This window comes from Excalfactoria chinensis, chromosome 2 (assembly GCF_039878825.1).
Source record: "Excalfactoria chinensis isolate bCotChi1 chromosome 2, bCotChi1.hap2, whole genome shotgun sequence".
NCBI classification, from domain to species: domain Eukaryota; kingdom Metazoa; phylum Chordata; class Aves; order Galliformes; family Phasianidae; genus Excalfactoria; species Excalfactoria chinensis.
The window spans coordinates 117057548-117079735 of NC_092826.1; the positions used below are offsets into that span (position 1 = coordinate 117057548).

General features: G+C 43.4%; 1 protein-coding gene across 1 annotated transcript; it reads left to right on the forward strand.

The window, feature by feature from the left end:
- The first annotated feature begins 213 nt into the window (after positions 1-213).
- On the forward strand, positions 214-21548 carry CDCP1 (CUB domain containing protein 1). The gene is made up of 9 exons (XM_072329390.1): positions 214-349; positions 10235-10438; positions 11472-11825; positions 13133-13501; positions 15535-15762; positions 16522-16902; positions 17323-17688; positions 18944-19025; positions 19742-21548. The coding sequence occupies exons 1-9, from the start codon at positions 274-276 to the stop codon at positions 20187-20189; spliced, it is 2508 nt and encodes an 835-aa protein (XP_072185491.1). The 5' UTR covers positions 214-273; the 3' UTR covers positions 20190-21548.
- Positions 21549-22188: the final 640 nt, after the last annotated feature.

Genomic DNA, 22188 nt, shown 5'->3' on the forward strand with positions numbered 1-22188 from the left:
CTTCTCTTCATTGCATATGATTAAGATGAGCTGAGTAAAAGGTCCCACCGGGCAGACGTCTAGGATGGACTGGAACGTTACTCCCAGATGGCATCGCAGGCCGCAGGGGAAGAGGCGGTCCGGCAGAGCCCCACCTGCGAGCTGCCGGGCGGGACTGCCACCGTCTCCTCCTTCCGTCCCTCTGTCCCTCCCTCCGTCCAGGTGCGCGGAGGAGGCGGAAGCGAAAGCGGGGAGGGAGCCAGCGCCCGGCTCGGCGCTGTGCCCCTGCGGGAGATGGCGGGGAGCTGCGCGCTGCTCGCGGTGCTGGCTGTCCTTCTCGCCGCCTCGGCGCAGCACCTCCAGCGGGAAGGTAGGGATGGCGGGGCTGCGGGGAGCGATGGGGAACGGCGGCGGTGGTGATGAGCGGACTCGCTCTTTGGGCGGGCTGTGAGCGAAGGGGCGCGCCGCCCTGAGCCCAGCACCGCCGCCCGCTCGGTGCGGGTCTGGGAGCGGCCCCGGTGTTCGGCGGCGTGGCTGGGGAGTGGGGATGGGGCCGCAGTCCCGGCGTGTATCTGAGTTGGAACACCGGGATGTCTTGCTTGGAAGTTGTCGTTTAAGTAAGTGCCGACCGGGTGAACTTTGCGATCTCCGCGCTCGCCGTTTCTGGCATTTAGGTTACGGAAGTAACTTCCCGAAGCCTTTTTTCCCTGGATGTAGGGAAAACGGAGTGGATTACCTGCGAGGAGCAGGAGCTTGCGCCCTGAGCCGGCCTGAACACGTCCTATAGTTTGTGTAACTTCTAGTTCCGATGTAACTTACTGTTCCTCTTAAGTTTCCAGCAGAGAGAGCAGCGTTTACCCGAGCAGAGCTCTGCAGTGCCCAGTGTTCGAGTGCGCTTGCTGCCAGCTGCTCCTCTCATGCTTCCTGGGTGCGCCATGCTGTCCCATGGAGATGGCCCAGGTACAGCCAAATCCCATCTGCAGCCCCATAAGAATTCCAGCTGAGAGCTCAAAAACAGCACTTGGGGCTTTTCCTCTGTTTCAAAAGCTGCTCAGTCACCAAAAATGCAGCATAGAAACACAGGCGGTTCATGCTCATCCTTACATGTAAACAATCTGCTTTGTAGCTTTGTGTCCTCTGAAAGACCCTGCAAGGATGTACAAAACAAATGCAGAATTATTTGCATTGATTGCGAATAACCCAGGCAGCCCAGCCTGAGTTTCATGCTGACGTTTCTGTTGCCTTTAGCTGTGCCCTTCACACTGATGCATTGTGCTTGCAGCCATTGGTTATAAGCTGCACAGGTTAAAGCACTGGCTGTGAAGGATAAGTCCCAAACTAAGTAATCTAGAACTTTAGTGTTTTGCTTCTTTGTCAAACTAATGACAACTATTTGCTTGTTAAAACATTTCAAAGAATAAAGAAAGAATGTTACACTGTGGGTGATGATAGGCTGTTTTAAAGAGGTAGACCTGTACAAGAAGGAGACGAACCGGGCTTTCTTCAGCAATAAAGGATTTTTAGAAGCAGATGGGGAAAATCCTCAGCTGCATCTTTTTTCATACACAGATCTAGCCCTTCAGTGGGAAATGCGGCAGCCCATTAATCGTCCTCTCCGTCTGAACCACCCGTAGACTGTCTGTTCATACATCATTCCTTGCTGTCTGGTCAAACGTTCTTATCGAAATCTTATGTTCCTTTTTCTTCCCCACCATAAATCTCCTTGATGCTTACCATTAAACTTAGTGGGCTCACTTTTAAGGTGAGCTGCAGCTCTGTTAGAGCCATCGTCTTTGATTTTATTGCTTCTTGTCATCTGATCCATCTTCTTCTCCTCTGTCACACTGAAAACATCTAAACTGCATCCAGGCATATTGTTCCTGCTTTAACAAAATAAAGAAGTTTATGTTTGCATTATGCAAGATCACAAGGTTCCTACCTCTTTCTCCCTTCCATTTCGATGTCACACTTCTGTCTGCCTGCCTCTCTCCTGCCCCAGCTCTGCAGCTGCCCTGCCATCCTGCTGGATCAGCGAACCCAGTGTCCCCACTTTCTAGACCTTCCCTTCCCCCCCCAAAAAAAACCCCAGATGTGTCTGAGTTTGGCAGCATGGGTTGAAGTTTGGTGTGATGTGAGTGGGGCAGGAGAGAGAAATCTGTTTCCTAGGCTTTGTGTGTGGATCTTGCATACCTGGTGTGTTCTTCATCATGCTGGAAGTTACTTCTGTTATTACGCAACCAAAACTGTACCTGAAGGTTCCCTTAGCAAGGGTTTGGCCTGAAAACCTGATATACTTCAGGGTAATTTTTTTTGCCTTGCATTCCTATGTCTCTCAGTTTTTGAGATGTTCCCTTTGCCGTGGTGATGCCATTGCTGCGCACTTCATCACTGGGTGCAGCTGTGGGTTACGTGTGCAGAGCTGCATAGAAGGTGACTGTGAGGCACACGTGTCTGCTCTGGGACTGGCTGTGCTCTGGTGGGACAGTCGCAAGTCCTGGTGCACCCATCCTTACGCTGCTGCTCATTGTCCTTGGGGAAGATCAGTCTCCTCCTTCCAACCCTTCCCGGCATATAAGAGCGTTGTCTCATCTTCACTTTCCTGTGGGAATGTATACAATGTGATTGGTCATACTGTCTGCAAATGAGTTTGTGGTTTTTCTTCAGATGCAACTTTGCTCACAATATAAATTTTTAAATGAAATGTTGGTTGTCTCTTAGGTGAAAAACTATTTGATGTGATCACTGCGTGTAGCTGTTGGGAGTGTGTGCATCAACCATTACGTGCTTGACCTTTTAAAATATGTTTTCCAGCTAAAATTTGTCTCTGTAGCAGTGATAATGAAGTTAATCAGACTCATATGAAGTCTATAAAGCACATTTCAGATCTGTATTTAAAATGCCTTTGCTATAATTAGTGAATTCCCTGGTAAAGCTGTGTTGCTTCTTGCTCTGCCCTCAAGGTAACTTTTTCTTCCCAACTGACTGATTCAAGTCGTGCATGAATCATAATAAAAAGTGCTGGGTTTTTTTCTTTTGAAACCAAGACTTTCTATGGTGTTCTAACTTAGTATTGAAAGAATATAAGTAATTGGCCTATTTGTGCTCCTGTGAAAGCCGAGGGAAGCTGGCTTATTTCTGCTCGGAATTGCCATGTTGCTTGCTGGATCTCCTTTTAAGACCATAACTGTTGCATATGAGTATGGAGTAGTCTTTTCTTGTCTTGTACCAGTATCTGTACAATGTGCTTAGTTTTTATTATCTAGAGGACACATGTATGTTAAATGACTGTTGTACTGTATGTGCCAGTTCTGGTGCTACTTAGCTTAAATATAGGCCTTATCACCTAGCTTAGCTGATGTTTATATATATACACATATAGATCTTAAAGAAGAAGACTTGGAATTCCAGTGACTAAAATCTCAGTCCTAGGTAAAGGCTGAACAGTTTTGCACATAGTCTGTTATAGAAACATTTCACATGAGACCTGGCCTGAAGAGCCATTCTTTGCTGAGAAAACAGCCATGATACTTTTGGTGTTGCCTGTGCTGAGTGTTGCAGCCATAAAGTAAAAATTAATGTTGGGAAGGAGAGCACCAGAAGGTGTCTGACAAGAGGAGGCTTTGCCACTTGTTGGCAGATGGAGGGCATGTGCACTACATCTGCTGTACATGGGTTAATGGCTTTATTACAGCTGTATGTACTCAAAGCAGGGAAAAGGAGAATGACTGGGAGGGGGAAAAAACCCTTGGTTCTTGGAATTGTTTTTGACAAAACATGGCTTTTCCCAGGTCCTGGGAGGCTTAAGATAGGTGTCTTAAGATAGAAGAGCAGACGTGTGTGGAGCTGCATCCTCTTGTATTCAAACTGGTATGGGCTGTAACCAGTCAGACTAGCTGGTGACAGCCTCCCCTTGCTGCCAAAGGGAACTGAACTAATGGGTACTTCTCTTCCTATGGCTACTGCAATGTTTCTGGGTGCCCCTTGGTGCTCTCTGGCCTTGGCCTCCACTTGGGGACTCCTGAAAAAGCTCAAACTGGGGGTTCCTTTTGCTCAGTGCCTACCTGTGCCACTAGGGTGTGAAGGAAAGGATGTTGGTTGTGTTGTACTTAGCTGCTGCCCATTACATCAGAGCAGAACCTTTGGTTTCTGTATTACCTAATGGTAGAGGTGAGCTGAATCTGGCCAATGAATGTAGTACTGATGGGACTTTCAGCTGGCAGAGAGAGTTGAACAAACCTGCCATAACCACTGGTAGATGTGTGTTTTCATAGAATCATTAAAGACCTCTAAGATCACCTCAACCATCCATCAACCCACCCCCACTGTGCCCACTGACCACGTCCCTCAGTGCCACATCCACACGGTTCTTGGGCACTTCCAGGGACGGTGACTGCACCACCTCCCTGGGCAGCCTGTGCCACTGCAGCACTGCTCCTTCTGAGAAGAGATTTTTCTTAATACCCAACCTGAACCTCCCCTGGAACAACTTGAGGCCGTTCCCTCTTGTCCTGTCGCTGCTACCTGGGAGAAAAGGCTGACCTCCACCTCGACTCCTTTCAGGGAGCTGCGGAGGGCAGTAAGGTCTCCCCTGAGCTGCCTTTTCTGTCTCGCCTGCTTCTGAATGCACAGTCTGCCAGTGCTGTGGGATGACAGATTTTCTTGACTTGTGTCATCATGGATAGAGAAGTCCCACATGTGTCTGTTCTGTTGGCTGCCTCTGAATGACTGTGTCCCCCATGCACTCTCAGGGAGAGCATTAGACAATTTGCTTGAAGCTGTGCCTTTTGATTTCTTGGGGGATAAAGGGAGTGTGGTCACAAGGAGAGCATGGCTACTCACAGTTGGAGAAAGGACTTATTTTGAGCAGTATGATGGTGCCAGTGTTTCAGTGTTGTCCTTGGCTGTCCTGTGTCCATGAATGGAGCTGGGAGATTCACATCTGAGGATGGGCAAATGGTGACAGGTGGAAATGTGACCTGCAGTTCCACAGCAGAGAGACAAAGATGTTGGCGGGTTGTTTGGCATGGGAGGGACCATGGATTGTGAAACGTGCTTCTCCATGTTGGTAAATCAGAGCCAAGGCCAGAGAACTGCACAGACTCGCTCCAAGATGTCATCCTCTCACTACCTGACGTTGACACGGGGATAAACTGTGCAAGCAAACATCCTTTTGATCACAGGAGGCTCCTGCAGTGACTTGCATGGTTTCTTTGTGTTTCTGGTGCCAGGGCGGTGTTGTCTTGTACAGACCCACATCTTTTAGTCTCATGCATTGTACAGGAGCTCACAGCCAGTTTGCAAAGAGCACTTGCTGAGTTTCACTTCCTACTTCAATTGAAGCAATAGAAGTTAAGTAACTAAAAAACAAAACAAAAAAGAACACCAAGCAGCCCTTGGTAATTACAGGCAAGCTTGCCAAATCCCAAAGTGTCTTCTTTTTCCACTGCTGGTGTAAAAAGCTTCTTGTAAAAATGACTTTCACACATGAGTTATGAGTGTCTCAATGAGCCATCCGAAAAGATTCTAGAGAAAGCAGTAGAAGTACTGAAGCTTGAGTAATGACGCAGTTATTTTTGAAGTCAAGGTGCTCTGCTCCTGTGAGGTGCTGCAAATTAACTTAATGAATTAACCATTTCTGAGTGAGCAGTCTTGTTGGCCTTGGGGACTGGCAGAGCTCTGCTGAGCTGTGCCAGGATGGCTTAAGACATTGCCACCTTTTTCCCTGGTGAGAAGCCAACACGGTGCATGACATCTCAACTGCTATGTGTCCCCACCCTGCCCTGGTGTCGAAGCAGCCCCCTGTGAGGTAAGGGCTCTGTGTCATGTTGGCAGAGGAATGGGTGCCAGGTATCATCTCCAGGCTGGAGATCCTGCTGCAACACTTAGGAGCAGCCTCCACATTTGTATAAGCTTTGCAACTTTCAACTTTAACTTCCTGGGTGATTCCATGAAAACAATCACTTCACAAAATATGGACCTCATCTCTTGCGTTGGAGGACGGGCAACCATTAAGCAATAAGCAAAGCAGGTAGTTTGCATTTTAAATGTAAACAAAAACGTATTTGCTTTAGAAGGTTGAGCTGACAGCAGCAGGGCTGGCTGCACTTTGTGCTGGTGATCTCCATTTGCTGCTTACAGCTCTGTTCAGTAGTTGCGTAGAGTTTAACAGTGTATGGTTTGTAAAATCATAGAATCACAGAATGGCTTGGGTTGGAAGGGATCTTAAAGATCATTTGATTCCAGCCCCCCCCAACCATGAGCAGGGTCTGTGGCTAACTTGAAGCATTTAAAGAAGGCAACTGCATGGATGGGCATCTCGGTTGGGGTTGGAGCAGCTGACTCTGGGCATTCATGTGCTGTAGATGAACTGGACAGCTGGACCAAAACCAGGAAGGATTCAGTAAGGCAGCTAGAAAATGGTTCAAGTCAGCAAATTGAGGAGATATTTGCCCTTCAAAATATTTTATGACTCATTTTTGACAAGTTGGAGTTGAGAGTGCAGTGAGAATTGTGTCAGGGGTTCCAGGGAAATGGCTGCGAGAGGTAGCACCTCCTAGCTGAGCCATAGGGGCATTGAGTTGGGATGCAGGAGCTGTCCCCATCATGTCCCTCTGCTGTACTGCTGTCACCTAGCACTGGGTTGGATGAGGCCATACCCAAGGTAGTGAGTGGAGAGCATTCAGAGCCCTGGGTAGAGCAGGGGCTAGCATCCAGGTGCTTCATGTCCACAGAGAGCCATGCAGTCGCTTGTCTCCCTCAGCTGTCTCTGGCAGTGAGTGGTGTCTGAGTCAGCCTGATGCAGCTGTTTGTCTTGTTAAAAATGGCTAAAATTGGTGACTGTTGTCAGTTCTTCTTCCTTTTTTTTTTTTCTTTTGTGTGTGTGTGTGTGTGTTCTGTCTGGTTGGTTTTGGTTGTTTTTGTTTTTTTTTTTGTTTGTTCTGGTTGTTTGACTCCATAAAGTGAAGTCACACAAAACAATCATCCATAGATCCGTATGGATAAAGAGCTGCAGTATAGCTCAGTCATTCAGCCCCCAAGTGGCGACTACTGGTTGGACTCTGTTCTTATGTCCTGTTTGTCAAGGCATTGTGCATAGCTATAAATCACTGTTCTGCCATTCCTTGTACGTACACTCGTGCATGTGCTCTCTGTGAGCACCACTGGCTCTGCTGCTCTCCAGCTTACCTTCTGCATTGCACAGGAAAAGTGTATTTAAGTGAATACACGGGTGATCAGTGTTTATTGCAGGTAGGTGAGTTTAAGCTGAGTTTTGCAGAATAATCTCACTTGTTTTATGCTATGCAGTTTGTTTCTAAATCAAGTTTGAGAAGCTCCGAGCAAAAAAGTTGAAGAAAGTTGATCTTCTATGATTCTAAAGGTTTGGAAAAATCATGCTGTTGTGTAAAATCTGGCTGGGGTGCCTTCTTGGGGAGATGAGCGTTATGGAGCGACAAGGGGATGCTGTGTTGAGATAATTGTGGAGATGCAGTCATAAATGAGGACAAGCAGTAGTGATGTCTGATTGCAGCAGGACAACGCAGTTTAACATTTGGTCAGCTGAAGAAATAGTCCAGGAAGGCCACAAAGCTGTCATCATCTAGAGGAAAATATTTTCAGACAGGCATCAGCCTGTGAACAACCTCCATCCAGGGCAGCTCAGGGCTAGAGACTTCACCTCTGACATCTTCTAGCCCAACAGTTTCATCACTGTGCAGAGTGGGCCCAGCTCTGGTAATGCTTTTCCTTTTTTTCAAATATCCTGTGTGTCATCTGTGCAGAATTAACAAGGCGTGGAAATTCCTTCCTTACGAGAAGTGTGGATGGTTACTGCTAATACAAATAGAAGGCATGTGGTGGGAATCATAGAGACAGATCAGGGTGAGTCATGAAGAGACTCACCAATGCTTATAAAAACTCTGCAGTAGTCTCTATTCTGCTCTGTATGTGGCTGTAGTTTGGTTTTTTAGCCATTTAATCTATTTATTTATTTTTTTATGCCTTTGAGATCATTGGATATAACTTCTTCCTGCATGATTCTTTTTCCCCAGTTTGCCTACAAAAATGAGATCTGATAGTTTGATGTAACTTAGCAGCTGAATGCTGTTGGCATTATGGCACAGTGCTCTCAGTTCTCTGACCAAATGGATTACCTGTGGGGTTTTGTTTTAGCAAGCTGTTTGTGCAGTAACCTGGCATAGTTCCTGACCACGTGTGAGCCTAATTGGGTGTACAGCCTGCATGAGTGTGCAAGAGAGAAGACAATTTTGTCCATAGATATTAACTATTGGTACTGGGCTATTAGTGCTTCATATCTGAATGACATAAACTTCCAAAAAATGATGACTGTCGTGATCAATAAGTGCAGTAAAATATAAACAAGCATGCAGCGTTATGGAAAAAATACTCAGGACTAGTCTGGAAGTAGTCGTTACTGTTCTCTTCTGCCTTGAAGAGAGAGTAGGAGCAGCAGCTCTTTTCTTTCCCCCACCCCTAGGAAGCTCCCTTTGTGATTGATGCTTCTGTGTTTGGGACTTCATTGCATGAGGGAGATTTTTGTGTCTCCTGTGTCCCCCTTACCTGCTGCATGCCAGGCTCTGCGTTGTGCTGGGGTGCACAGCACTGCTCGTGGTTGAGCTGGTGCATCACAGCAGCCTACCGCACAAACCCTCCTCCTTTGTTTCCTTTATATTTTCTCATCTTTTTTATGACTGTTAATATTACTTTTCCACAGGAAAATGCAGATTGAGAACTGCTCTGAAAGCACTTCTAAAGCAGGAATGCAAGTGTCGCTTGTTCTTACCTTTGGTTAGGGAGTTGGTGTAAGCTATCAGGTCAGAGCTTAAAAGCTGTAGGAAGGTTAATAAGTGACCAGAGTTTTCACTAATGGTATAGAGGGATGATAAAGTAATTGTTACAGGTACGTGCAGAAATTTGGCATGCCTCATTATTTGTGGGTTTGGTCCTTTTTTTTTTATAAAGCCTTTGATCCTGACGGCAGATAACATAGATTGTTTCCGGGGCTTGACTCCAAGGTTGTGAAGAAAGGCCTACAAGTCCAGAAGAGGCTCAGAACACCAAAACTCATATAAAAGCACAACTGGGCATCATTTTGAGCACCTTCTTTTGCCTTGCACTCCCTAGCAGAGGTTTTGACACGTGCAGATCTGAAGCTGCAGCAGCAGTACAGGAGAGCCTACAATGAAGGCCAGGCTGTGCAAAACCAAAGAGGTGGCTGTAAAAACCTAGAGGTGCTAAAAGGGAGGTTTAAAAGCATAGTAGGTTGTTTAGCAGGAACTCGAATTTTAGCCTCCACAGTTTGCTGAGAGGAATGATTTGAGTCTGCTTGAATATCCAGTCAGTGCCCCTCAGTGCCTTGCACTTCGTGTGTGTGTTTGTTTGGTAGTTAGTCATATCCGGGCCACCTGATGCTAAACTACTGCCATTCAGCACTTATTCTGTGGCTCCAGTGTTTTGCATGAGGGCTGCTCTTGTGTTCAGAACAACTGAAGATGTCTTGAGGTCTCTGATCACCACTGGAGCCTTCATACGTTCCCCAAAGCCATGGGATGTGTTCCCCACAACCAATGGCTGTGTCAGGTGTGAAGAGGTATCTGGGCACACACAGCCCACCCAAGGCCTCAGGTGCTGTATTCACTGCTAAGGGCCTTCAGGGAATGAGTTGGAGGGCAAGAGAGAACCATGCCCGCATGCACCCATTGGCCAGCGTTCTCATACCCAAAACTGTTGTGTGAGGGCAGATATTCCTCACATTAGTGCCTCTTCCTTGCCCGGAGGATTAGAAGGCTTTGCAGCAGGGCAAGCTAAGCTGTGCAGTAGCTAATGAGGTTTTAGTAACTAGGAGTGATTGAAACTCTTAACAGGTGGCCATTGGTCTGGGCTCTTGGTCTGTATTGGCATCACCAGAGTACCCGGTATGACATGCTGGGGTTGTTGAGGTTGGTCTGGTACCCTACAGTGCAATTTAAGCTGAGGGTGAGAGCCTGGGTTTGGAAAGCAGAAATTCGAAAGAAATAATGTGAAACCCATGACTCTGGAAGAGGAAGTGATCCTCCACAAATTGTATTTATGCCTCTATGGGCACATGCAGCAGGTGGATTTCTGTCATCTGGGCTGGGGGAGTGGCAGGTATTTTATGGAGACTTAGAGCTCAAGACCTTTGAGACAGGTGTAAATGCTCCCTGTGATGCTTGTACATGCTAGTAACGTAGCACCTTGTCTTTTTTTTCTTCCTTAGCTTCCTTCACAATCTCCCTTCGTGCAGCGGACAACATCACAGTTACAATTAAATTGAAACCTGGTTTATTACCTGTCTGTCTAATTCGTGTAAGAAGCGGACCCCGGTTTGAATTGAAGATAAGACCGGGGGAGAATGTGACTTTAACCTTCACTTGTAACACTCCCGAGAAATATTTCATGATGGAGATTCAGAAGAATATTGGTAAGACATATTTCTATTTTGTGTCTGAATGGACAAGACAAACATTGAGATATGCATGTGTTCCCTTATATTAAATAAATGGTTCTGAGGACAAGAATCTGAAAATTTGAAAGTCTTGGAACTAAACTTGAATTTGTTTTGAATATAATCTCTATTCTGTCTGTGTGGTAATATATTCTTTAATGGCATGAGCACATACTATTTATCAACTAGATCCCAGAATTCATTTGGCAGTCAGTTTTTGACTATATCTTCTTTATTTTTTAGTTGATGTTCAGGCCTGGTTATAAAGACAGGTGTTTTTTTTGTGTTTGGGGGTCTTATTCATGTAGTTCATGCAAATAGTAATATTCATAATATTTTATGATAGATAATTTTGATATATAGTTGTTTTGTGTTTTCTTTTAAGCTTAGCTATAAAACATGGTTAATTGTATTTTCCAGCTTGAAGTACTACTAAGCTGGATTTGTCTGATAAAAGTTCTCCAGGATCTCCTTGAAGTATTTTATCGACAGTTTTTAATCACTTCTGCAAAATTTAGGCCCCAGGTTCTTATGAGGGCACCAAGGAAATGAAAGTACAGTTCACTGCAGGCAGTGGAAAACTTAATGATTTGACAGGCATTGTATCACTATTCTGAGTGCAGTGGCTTAAAATCAGTTCTCTAGGTTCATGATTTCCATCTCTTTTAATGTTGAATTCCTCCCTTTTGTTTATTCAGTTCTCTATTCACTACATACCTTCTAAATTCTTCAGCAAACAACAAAGAATGAAATACCTTCTGTTTGTCAAACTGGCTCATTTGTAAAAGCAAGTTTATCCTGTCTACTCAAAGGGACGGGAGTCCTGTTTAAAGACAGGAGGAGCGGAATGTCTTTGAATCTATGTAGAATAAAAGCTAAGTGCAACTTAAAATATATATATATAAAAGTACTGAAGAAGTTTAAAGAAGCAATGAAAGGGAAAGTAACATACCTCATTTACTTGATGACTTTTCATATTGTATCATGGCTGTTCTCTTTCTGTATTTAGACTGTGTATCAGGCCCGTGTCCCTTTGGAGATGTTCATCTTTACCCACCAGGGCTACCCCGCCTCAATAGGACTTTCATCTGGGACGTGAAAGCAAGTGTAAAGGCTGGACTTGAACTGAGATTTTCTGCCCCATTAAGACAGATTCAACCAGGAGAGATGTGTCCAGATTTAGTTAGCTACAACATCAACAGCTGCATTGATACAGCCACGGTCAACATTGGCACCTTCTGCAGAAATGGCTCGGTGTCTCGTGTCAAACTGCTCGGAGGAGTCATCATGTCTCTGCACCTCCCTTGGAACTTGACTGTCACCACTTCAGGCTTTAACATTGCCAATAGGTCTTCCATAAAACGTAAGTATGGAGTAGTTTATTGTCCCCTGTTTCCTTCCCCATGCAATCCGCTTGTAGAAAAGATGGTGATGATTAGTTTTCGTTCAGTAGCTATTCCTCTTCTAGGATCAAAATGTCTTAGTAGCTTGATTGTTCAGTGCAATAATTATGCACACTGTTGTGTTGCTGCTTTTGGTGCAGTCTCTTTAAACTTCCTAAAACTTAAACATAACAGTTTTCTTAGTTTATGTGGGACTAGATAGCATTACTAGTGTGATCCAGGAGACTTATTTGCTAGTTGCAGTGTGTAGTTATGTTTCTTTATTTTTAAATAAAGCCTCCTTGACTTGCTTGTGTCTCAAACTAATGTCTCTCTTCAGGAGAGGAAGGTGGGAAAAGGGGAACCAATGCCTGGAAGGTACATGAGTGCTTAAGTACAGATATCTGTTTCAACCTGTGCAGTAACGTAACATGTTGTGTAATAATCTTTTAAAAATACCTGAAATATGTGTAGTAGTCAGTGAATTACCCTGTGATCTCATGACAAACCTTCTTTCAGGGTTTTTCTTGCGCTTTACTTGAATCGTGTGATTGTTGCCATCAGCAATAGACCAGACTTAGGTTTGTGTTTCTAGAAGGCAATAAGAAAAAAAATAAGATTTGTCACTTCTGCTCTGTTGTGGCACTGTTGAGACATTCAGAAAGGTAAGGGGTGGCACTCCTTGCAGTTGCTCACAGTTACTGGCTAGAGCAAGGCTGTAATCTTTGCATACATAGCTTTGCTCTGCCAAGTGCTGGGATTCATCCAGGTACAAGTCATGTTACACCATCTCTGTGGTTCTCATTCATGTTTTATCATGCATATTTGAGGCTCTGTGCTGGTGTGCTCTTGTTAGAGCTCCAAAGCTTTTGGACTGAGAGCTCTCTGCTAATTTAAAAGCTCTTGTATTTGTTTCATGAAATTTGGTGAAGCAGTACTAGCGGAAGTGGGCTGTTAAGCTGCATGATTGCTCTTGTTAAGCCAGGATCAGAAGTGAGAACTAGGATCTTTCCTTTCCATAAAATATAGGCCCATCCACGTGTTTGACAGGTAAACCCACTACACTGAAAATACAGTGTTAGCATATCCCTTTCCTTTTGTATAATTGAAGGTAATAGCATTAACTCAAGTATGTGTTTTAGTCTGATGTTCTTGTAATAACCTAACCTGTAACTGCAGTGGATGAGCTCACTGTCAAATAAAAATATTCAGCTGCTGCAGTGCCACACATGCTGGTGTGTTGTCTCCAATTGCTAATACTTTTCATGATTCTTTTCTTCTGTCTTAGGGTTATGCATTATTGAATCCGTTTTGAAGGGGGAATCTTCCATCATGTTGATGTCTCCAAATTATCCCTTCGGCTTTCCAGAAGATGAGCTCATGACATGGCAGTTTGTAGTCCCTTCCAACATGAGAGCGAGTGTGTTTTTCCACGACTACAGCCTTTCCAACTGCGAAAGGAAGGAGGAGAGGGTGGAGTATTACATACCTGGCTCTGTTAGTAATCCTGAGGTGTTTAAGCTGAGTGACAGCCAGCCTGCCAATATTGCTGGCAGCTTCAACCTGTCTCTGCAGGGCTGTGATCAGGATGCCCAGAACCCAGGCATCCTTCGCTTACTCTTCCAAGTCGTCGTTCAGCACCCTCAGATTGATGAGAGTGAGTACTGGTTTGTTCCTCCTGTCTCTGCATTTATTACTTTTCCTCTTTCCTTCCGTAGACACAAGCTGGCTCTGTTGCTTTTGTTCATAGACATTTAGACTGTGCTCCATGAGGAAGAGAATGCTGCTTTTGTCATTCCTTTTTTTGAACTTTGAGCCCTCCTTTAGTTAAGGAGGTAGCTTGCTGAGCAACACTGAGGCCTGCGTTACTTTATTTGCCACTGGCTACTGCAACAGGAAGGTGGATGGCAATACTGAGCTTTGCAATTTGCAGCGGGGTCAAAATGTCCATTTGTAGGTTTTATACTGTATCTTGTAAATGGAGATTCCTTTCCTTTTCCAGCGTATGCACCATGTAACTGAGAAATGACTTTAAGATCTGTGAAATCAGACCTTGCACTCTTTATAAACAAAATTAAACATAGGGCAGCATTTCCTTGAGGCTATGTTCTCTCCATGGGGATCCGATCCAATTATCTTGCAAGAACCTTCTTGATTAAATTGTCCAGGCTTGTGTGTCACCTCACAGTCTCCCTATCAAAGGTTCTGTAGCATCCCAGCGCTTTCATCCTCAGTTCTTTATCTGTCTAGTCTGTCTCCGTTCACAAACAGCAGATCCTCCTGAAACTGCTAAACAAATCACGTTTGTGTACTTTTATTGTGTTACATTTGGAAGCCAGACAGAGGGAAAACATTACATTCAGTTAATCACCTTTATCTCTGTTCTACTTTGGAAAGCAAAGAATCATTCTAATATCTTTATAGCCAAGATTATATAATAAATTTTTTAAAAAGGTTGCCATTTATTTAATGAAGTGCAAGCAATAAACTGCTTGGATTTGAGAAAGAGCAGTGGCTCCTCTAGGGATTTCATAGGATTTCATGAGTGATTTTAGTTATGTAAGTTCCATCAAAGATTCAAATTCAGCCCTCTGGACCATATTGAAACTTTCTGTGTGCGTAGTGTGCAAGTTAAGCATGGTTCTTATTAAAAATGCATCGGTATCCTCACATTCTCAAAGCTTCCCAAACATTTTGGTATTCCACAGTTGTCTGTGGTGCTTGTCATTAAGTAAGAGGAAAATCCGGCTATTTTCCAATCAAGATGACTTTTTAATCTGATCTTGTGTTTAGCTGCTGAAAACACCTGAAGAATGAATACTCCTGTGTGGAAAACCTAGGTTCTTTGCTTGGTTGTGGCAATGACCTGAAGATTTCTAACTTGCAGAGGGCTGTTTCTATCTTCTCATCTGTCAATAATGAAAATGTTAAGAAGTTGTGGCCTCGGTATTGACCCAGTAGGAGAGACCACTAATGAGTGTCCTCCAGACAGACTTTATCCTGCTGATCACAAACCTTTCAAGGTCAGCAGTTGAGCCAGTTTGTAGTTGACATCACTGTCCACTTAGCTAGTCTACACTTAGTGTGTTTGGGAATATACATTATGGGAAATATTCATCTCAACTTTAGAAAGGCTTTTGAGACTGATAGCCACTGCTCTTCCCTCACCTACTGAGCCAGTCCCTTCATTCTAGAGGGGGTGTTGCACTGCATAAATGTGAGTTCCTTTTCTTAAATGCATGCTGACTAGTCCTGATCACTTTCTTGTCCTCTGTGTGTTTGGAAGTTGTTTCCAGGATTGTCTGTACTATTGCCTTCTCAAGATTTGTGATGAAAATATCAAGGCACTTTCTGAGCTCACCTAGGGTAAGCACAGAAATCTAACAAATCCAACATAACTACTATGGAGCTCAACTAGTTGTGTTATAACCTAGCCTGTTCGAAAGAGACTAGCTTACATCACCCCATTACAACTGAGAAGTAGTCAGGAAATGATGTAAAGGCTTAGAGTTAACTGGAAGAGTAATATGATACTATGTGAGTTTTTATTACATGTATAGAAAGAAGTAAATAATGTTTTCTTAGTTAATATAGAAATAGCTTTAACGGCTCCTTGTCTAATGGGGTGAGAAGAGATGGAGGAAATTCTCCTTCACATCAGTAATTGCTCTGATATGTTTTTCGTTGCAGATGTCACTCACTTGGTTGACCTTAGCAAAGAACGGAATATGACTGTAACAATACACTTTGAAGGGTGGCCCAAAAGATCCCCGCTCATATCAGAACCCATGTGCCTGATCTGCAAGGATCCTCGCACCTGTGACCGCGTTCTGACATTGGCCTCTGGCGCCACCTACAAGATTTCCTTTCTGTGCAAGGACTTATCCCGCCTGAGGATCACAGCTGAAAAGGGCATAAGTATGACAAAAGTGGCTTAATCTTGTTTCCTAGAGAATGTTTTTGTGTGCTTTTCTGTGTGCTTTTCCCCACTCGTCAGCCAAATCTCATCTCCCACTCTCTTAGAGACAACAGTGTGTGTTGAAAGTCAGGCTTTGGCTGGATGGGAGATGGGCACAGTGAATGTGGAGATGACCTTATTACTCACTGCAGTATTGCACCTTTAAAAATAGGAAGTGCATGGCTGTTACTATAAGGGAAATAACAAAGGCAAAGACTCTACAAAACAGTAGAATCTTCTTACTGAAAACTGCAAAATATGGAAACAGAGCAGGAGAAGCCATAAATCAATCCAAGAAAGGCGACCATCAGGAATGTGTCTTGTGCTGTTTATATATTCTGGAAAATCCTGCACCAAATGGATGCTTTCAACTGCTAGTAGAAAAAAAATTAAGGTATAGGTCTGGACCTTAGCTAGTTTGCAGCTGTGTCCCAATAAGCAAGTGATATAGCAGAAGTGATTTCCCATTCTGTGTATGTTTGTACATTTCTTTGGTGCACCCTTTAAAGGAATATGCTTAAACTACAAGCTGTACGTGTATTTGGTAAAGGTTAATAAGAGAAGATGTCTTCTCAGGGAAATTCTTATCTGGATCTGCAACACAGGTCTAATAGGACTCTGTGTATGGTTACTCTGGTATATCAGAAGGGTTGCTTTTCCTATGTACTTCCCCTGCTAGAAAAAAATGTAACTGTTCTGACTTGTCTTTGTGATTACAGGCTGTGTGGGTCTTCGGTGGTGTGACAGCAAGACCTATTCCCTTTCAGTGCCCAAGACTATTACCCAATTGCCAGTTCAACTGCATAAATTTATTTGGAAGCTCACAGCTCCCGAACTGATCAACATAGAAATCACATCTCCATCACTGAAACTGCGGCAACACCTCCCAGAGCAGAGCTGCAACACAAGCTACAGTTACAGCATTGTTAGTGCCACCCCAGAGACAGAGATGAACGTTGGTATATTCTGCCCTGGTGGAGCCATTGAAAAGATTCAGCTGAGGAATAATGTCACCATATCTTTAAAAACATTTGGAAAAGGTTTCGTCAATGACTCTAATAATCAAGATCTGAAAATGTCTTTTGTGCCACATATTAAAGGTAAGGTTATGTTTTGTACATCTTAAGCCATTATTGGATCTTTCAGTACATTTATTAGAACACATATGGACAAATAGAAATAAGAATTCAATTCTTTAGAGTCTAGGCCTGGATTTGTTACTTGGACCAATCTTTATCTGAATCAGTGAGGTGGCTTAGTCCTGCAGGTCTAAAGGTTTGTGCTGTAGATGGTTGAGGGGAAATTCTGCAGATATGTCTGTGATGATTACTGATACAGAGGAGATGATAGGTGAATCGTATCGCTGGTAATGAGATACAGTGTGAATGTAGAAATAAACTTTATAGGTCTTGTTGTTTTTTTTTTTACAGAGGTATTTACATGCTGGAAGGTAAAGTTTAAAAAAAAGTAAATTGAAACTAACGAAGTTTTCATGCCCGTATTCATTTGCTTTCTTACAGATGAGTGTACTTTTACTGTGAGCCCAGATTCAAAAACTAAAACTTACTTACAGACTCCCAACTCGCTTTATGGTCTACCCCCTTACATCTCCATATCCTGGTACATCATTGTGCCCAGTAAGCAAGTTGCCCGCCTAGGGTTCTCCATGGACCGCATGGACATTAGTTGTGATACAGGGCGTGCCTATGTCAACATAAAGGAGCAGATACCTGGGGCAGAGGAAATTGTACGCCGCGAGGATGAGCTTCTGCCTCAGCCCCGAAATATGCATCATAACTTCTGGGTAAACGTCTCCAATTGTAAGCCTGAGGACCCCACGCAACTGACCTTGAAGTTCTGGGTGACTTTCGTTGAAAAGCAGATAGGTGAGTCTTGTAAATTTATCATGGCCTGCTTTCCACTTGTTTCATTTCCTTCCACTGGGGAAACAGCGCTGTACGCTGCTCTGCACGCTTTGGGTTTTATAAGATTCTTGTGTCCTGAAATGCCTGTCCCTCTGAAGCCTCTGAGAGTTACAGATGAGCACTTCTAGAGGCTGAGCAGGAAGGAGAGTTTCTTATGTGGTGGGGGTTTGGCTTTTGTGGCTGGGGGATTGCAAGGCTGGAGGGGCAATGAGGCTAGTTTTGTTTATTTTATCTTTTTAAATCAGAGATCACAGCCAGAAGATGTAAGGAGATCAGGTGATGTTTTTTCACCTTCCAGGGTCACAGACCTAGCGACCAACTTGGGATTTGATTATGCAAGCTTACTAATCTAAGTATTCTTTACTTCATATTGGCATTTAATTAGCCTTGGTGTTCACATGAGTAACAAATAACCCTTGGGGCAGACCTTGCTGTTCTGTTGAGACTGCCTTGACCAATAACAGCGAAATCTGCTGCTTTTAATCTTTGAACTCCCTGAAAAGTCACTAAAAAACACATTTTTGGGGTAGGTTTTGCTCAGGTACATGTAAGTTTGTTTCATGTTTGCATTTCTGCATCATCTGCTGGAGACTGACTGCTGCTGTCTGTATAAGTGTTGTTACATGGGCATTTGATGCAGTTTCTGGTCTAGAAATTGTTTTATTCTTATTTTCTTTTCCTCCTCTTTTCTTTTCTTTTGTCTGCAATGAATACTTCTGCAACATACCACTTTTTCATTTTTGCTCACATATGGACTCTCCTGATCAATTTAATGACTCTCTGAAAACCCCAAGTCAACACAGCTCTTGTAGTTTAGGGGAAAGGATTGCACTGAGGTGAAAAAATACTTTGGTGAAAAAATAACTGTTGATTACTTGCCTGTCTCTTTCCATGCTTTCTTCTCTATGCTACATGTTCAGCCAGAGGCTTGTGAGACGTTGCAGGTAAGTTCAGTAGCATGTGAGCTATGCTGAATTCTTGCACAAAGGGCTAAGTCTGACAGAGGGAGTGTTGGTTGTTTTTATGTATGTGGTCCATTGCTATCAGCTTGACTGCCAGCCTCTTGGAATTGTCTCCTGTTACCCCTAGGCATGCACAACTTGGAAACTCTCTCTTTGCATGCAACAGATGCACTTAAAAACTGCTGAGGAGGTTCAGACCCAAACAGCTTGTAGGAAGATGCTCAGTGTTCTTGTAACTTGTTGTCTGCTTTCAGATCTAGCAGTGATACTTGGTGTACTGGCTGGGGTTGGAATTCTTGCAGCTATTGGACTCACTGTGTGCTGTGTTAAGAAGAAGTAAGTTCCTAATTTAGAATGCACGTAGGTCAGCGGTTCAAGAACACATTGTGGGAGAGGTGGTGGGCCTTGTGTTTCATTTGTTGATGTAGTTCCCTTAAACAAAGGTCTGAAGCATAATGTGGGCATTGCACTGGGCATTGGAGTGGTATTGCTCTAAGAATGCTGCTTTATTCTGAATTGATTCTCTTAAAAGTAGAGCAGCATTCCTGGGGTCACACTCCTTCAGCTCCCAGTGCATTGCCCAGCTTTGGTTTTTGGCACAGGCTTCTGACCATACTAGAAGTAAAGGTATTGCTTGGATTTATCAGTGCTTCACTTAAAATATCATGATGAGTGTGGGCTGCATGTGACTCTAGTCAAGTCTTTCTTAAGACAAACTGTAAAGTCACTTAGGGTATTTAAAGACTTGTCTTTCATCTGCAGACCCTCTAACAACTTCTTCCATAGTTTACACACCACGTAGGAGCACTTTTTTTATGAGGTGTGCCCTTGGAGAATATAAATGAATAGCTCAAAACAAACAAACAAACAAAAACCAGCTTGTCTTAAGAATTATTTTTCTTAATATTACAAGTACAGCCTTCGATCCAGGTAGATTAGGCTGTCTGACACAGGGCAGGTGGAATGTGTAAACAACAGCTGCCATTATTGAGCTTGGATGCACTGAGCCATGTGCTGTTTCTGACCTGTGAATCATTCCAACTCTGTAACAGGAAGAAGAAAAGCCAGAATCCCATGGTGGGTGTATACAATGCCAATGTCAATACCCAGATTCCTGGAAAGCAACGCTTATTCAAAAAAGATAGGAAAACCAACGAGTCCCATGTCTATGCAGTTATCGATGATGCTATGGTCTATGGACACTTGCTGAAGGAATCCAATGGCTCAGTCACTCCAGAAGTTGATGTGTACCGGCCTTTTGATGGGCCCATGGGTAGCTTGCCACCTTCTCCACCTCCGTTCTCCTTTAGAAAAGATGCAAAACACTCTCCTAACGCAGAGGAGCCTCCACTTCTGGCAGAAACAGACCATGACACGTACACATTTGCTCATCAGAAATCAGGTGAACTGGAGGACAATGCAGATGGAAATGAAAAACATAGCGGCGATACAAGCGTGTCCTTGATGGAGAATAAGGAACAGGACAGCTTAGAGGAGTAATTTTATACCAGGCACGGTAGTTTCCTGTGGAAATACAGACAGCCTGCAAGGACAAGTGCGGAGGGGAAAAATAGCAGAAGAGGAGTGTTATTTTTAAGTACGTTTTGATACTGTTTTTGCTTTGTTGTTTGTGTTATTGTTGTTGTTTTTTTAATTCAGCTGTTGGTAGCTTCCTGTTTTAGACTGAATGTCTGGTAAACTCAAACAGTGGAGCACTCCGAAAACGTGTGAACCTCTTCTAGTTGTGAGATGGATGGCAGAGGTGTTTGCTCTTGCTTTTTATTATCAAGACATCAGGAAAAGGAATTCATAACGATACCTATTTAAAATCGTGGCAATTAATAGATTAGAAAGAGTGTTTTGTGCAGTATTCCCTCCTTTCTCACAAGTCATTTGGTCTGAGCATTGGCTGGTGACCTTTTGAAGGCATAGGCCACCTCATGGACTCAAGGCAGCTCCAGATTGCACAGGTACGGGTTCCTTCTCCTAATGTCTAAGCAAAGTAGACTGTCATGTCTACTACTTGCTGTTTGAAAATTCATTTGTATTTAATGCAGTGATTGCAATGTAAATATACTGGAAGACCACATGTATGAAGCCTGGAAGAGCTCCGTGCATGTAAATCAGTGTGTATGCTTGAGCTTGGGCTCGCCTAGCTCAGAAGTAAAGTTGTGTTTTTTCTCTCATTTCCAGCTGACGTTCTAATACATCAGTAGCACCGTGTGAGCCTATACCAAAGACTGTATTTTCTTTTGCTTTTCTTACAAAAACGGTTCCAGAATTCCAAACCAGTTTGCACTTGTTTTCAGGTGCCTGCAGCATGCATGTTTCGTTAGTTTCTTGACTGTTCTGTCCAAGTGAGAGTACAGGTATGTGAAGACGTATAGCCATTTACTAATGCATTTAACTTCAACTCATAAATTCTTGTTTATCTAATAAGGTTCAAAAGGGTGGAAAAGATAATAGATTATTTCCAACAGCCTTTTTCTTAGAAGTGTAAAGTATATGAATGAATCCTTAAGAAAGGCCTTTGTTTTAGTTTTTTGGTCATCAGTTTAGATTTAACGGCCACCCTGGAACAATGTTGGAGATAACTCTTGATTTCTCCTGGTACTTCGCTTCAGTCATCCGGCTCCCCTGAAATACACCTCTTGCAATAATGCTTTTCATTTTTGAGTGCCGTATTTAGCTTCTCCCTCAGTTCCTGTGCCTTCTAAAACTTGAGGGTCACGTCCTCACACACAGCGCTACAGGTATATGAATTGAGTTGCTTTCTATACACGAACATCTGGCTTGTCTAGGTGTGCAGTTACTGAGAATGTTTGCAATTTTGCATTCAAAACTAGATTCAAATTGAGAATTGCTCCCTAAACTGTTTTGATGGCTTCTTTGATTGTCTAATGATGCTCAAAGGTGCCACCTGATTTATAGGAGGTGTTGTATACAGTGACATTGTGTTTATATTAATGTCTAAAATGAAAGCATCTTTACCAGGAACGTTACTGTTTACAGCAAAAGAAATGTGGATTTCTTCCTCTGTTAACTGTGCTGGCATTGCAGATGATTGTGTTAAACAGTCAAGTGTGCCTGTTTAACAGTGTATATCAATATGCAATTAATTATATTCCTATGGCATATAGGAAAACGCACGCCAACTGGAAGTGCCTTTTTATCGCTTCATGTACCTTTTATGCTTATGTTTTGCACTTTCAATACAGAAATATGTATTCCTAGATCTGTGGCTGGTCAAATATGTGGGATCACATATTTCAAAGTGTACTGGGGGTATTTGAATGCCATTTGACAACCTAAAAGGACTTCTCCATTAACACTATCTATTTTTTTTCTCAGGTAACTGAATTGCCATTATGTGTTTTATCAGGGTAGCCCATTTGTTCATTCATCTGGTCAGTGCTTCTCTCTCTCTCTCTCTTCCTTCCTCCCTTCCTTCCTCCCTTCCTTCCTCCCTTCCTTCCTCCCTTCCTCCCTTCCTTGAAAA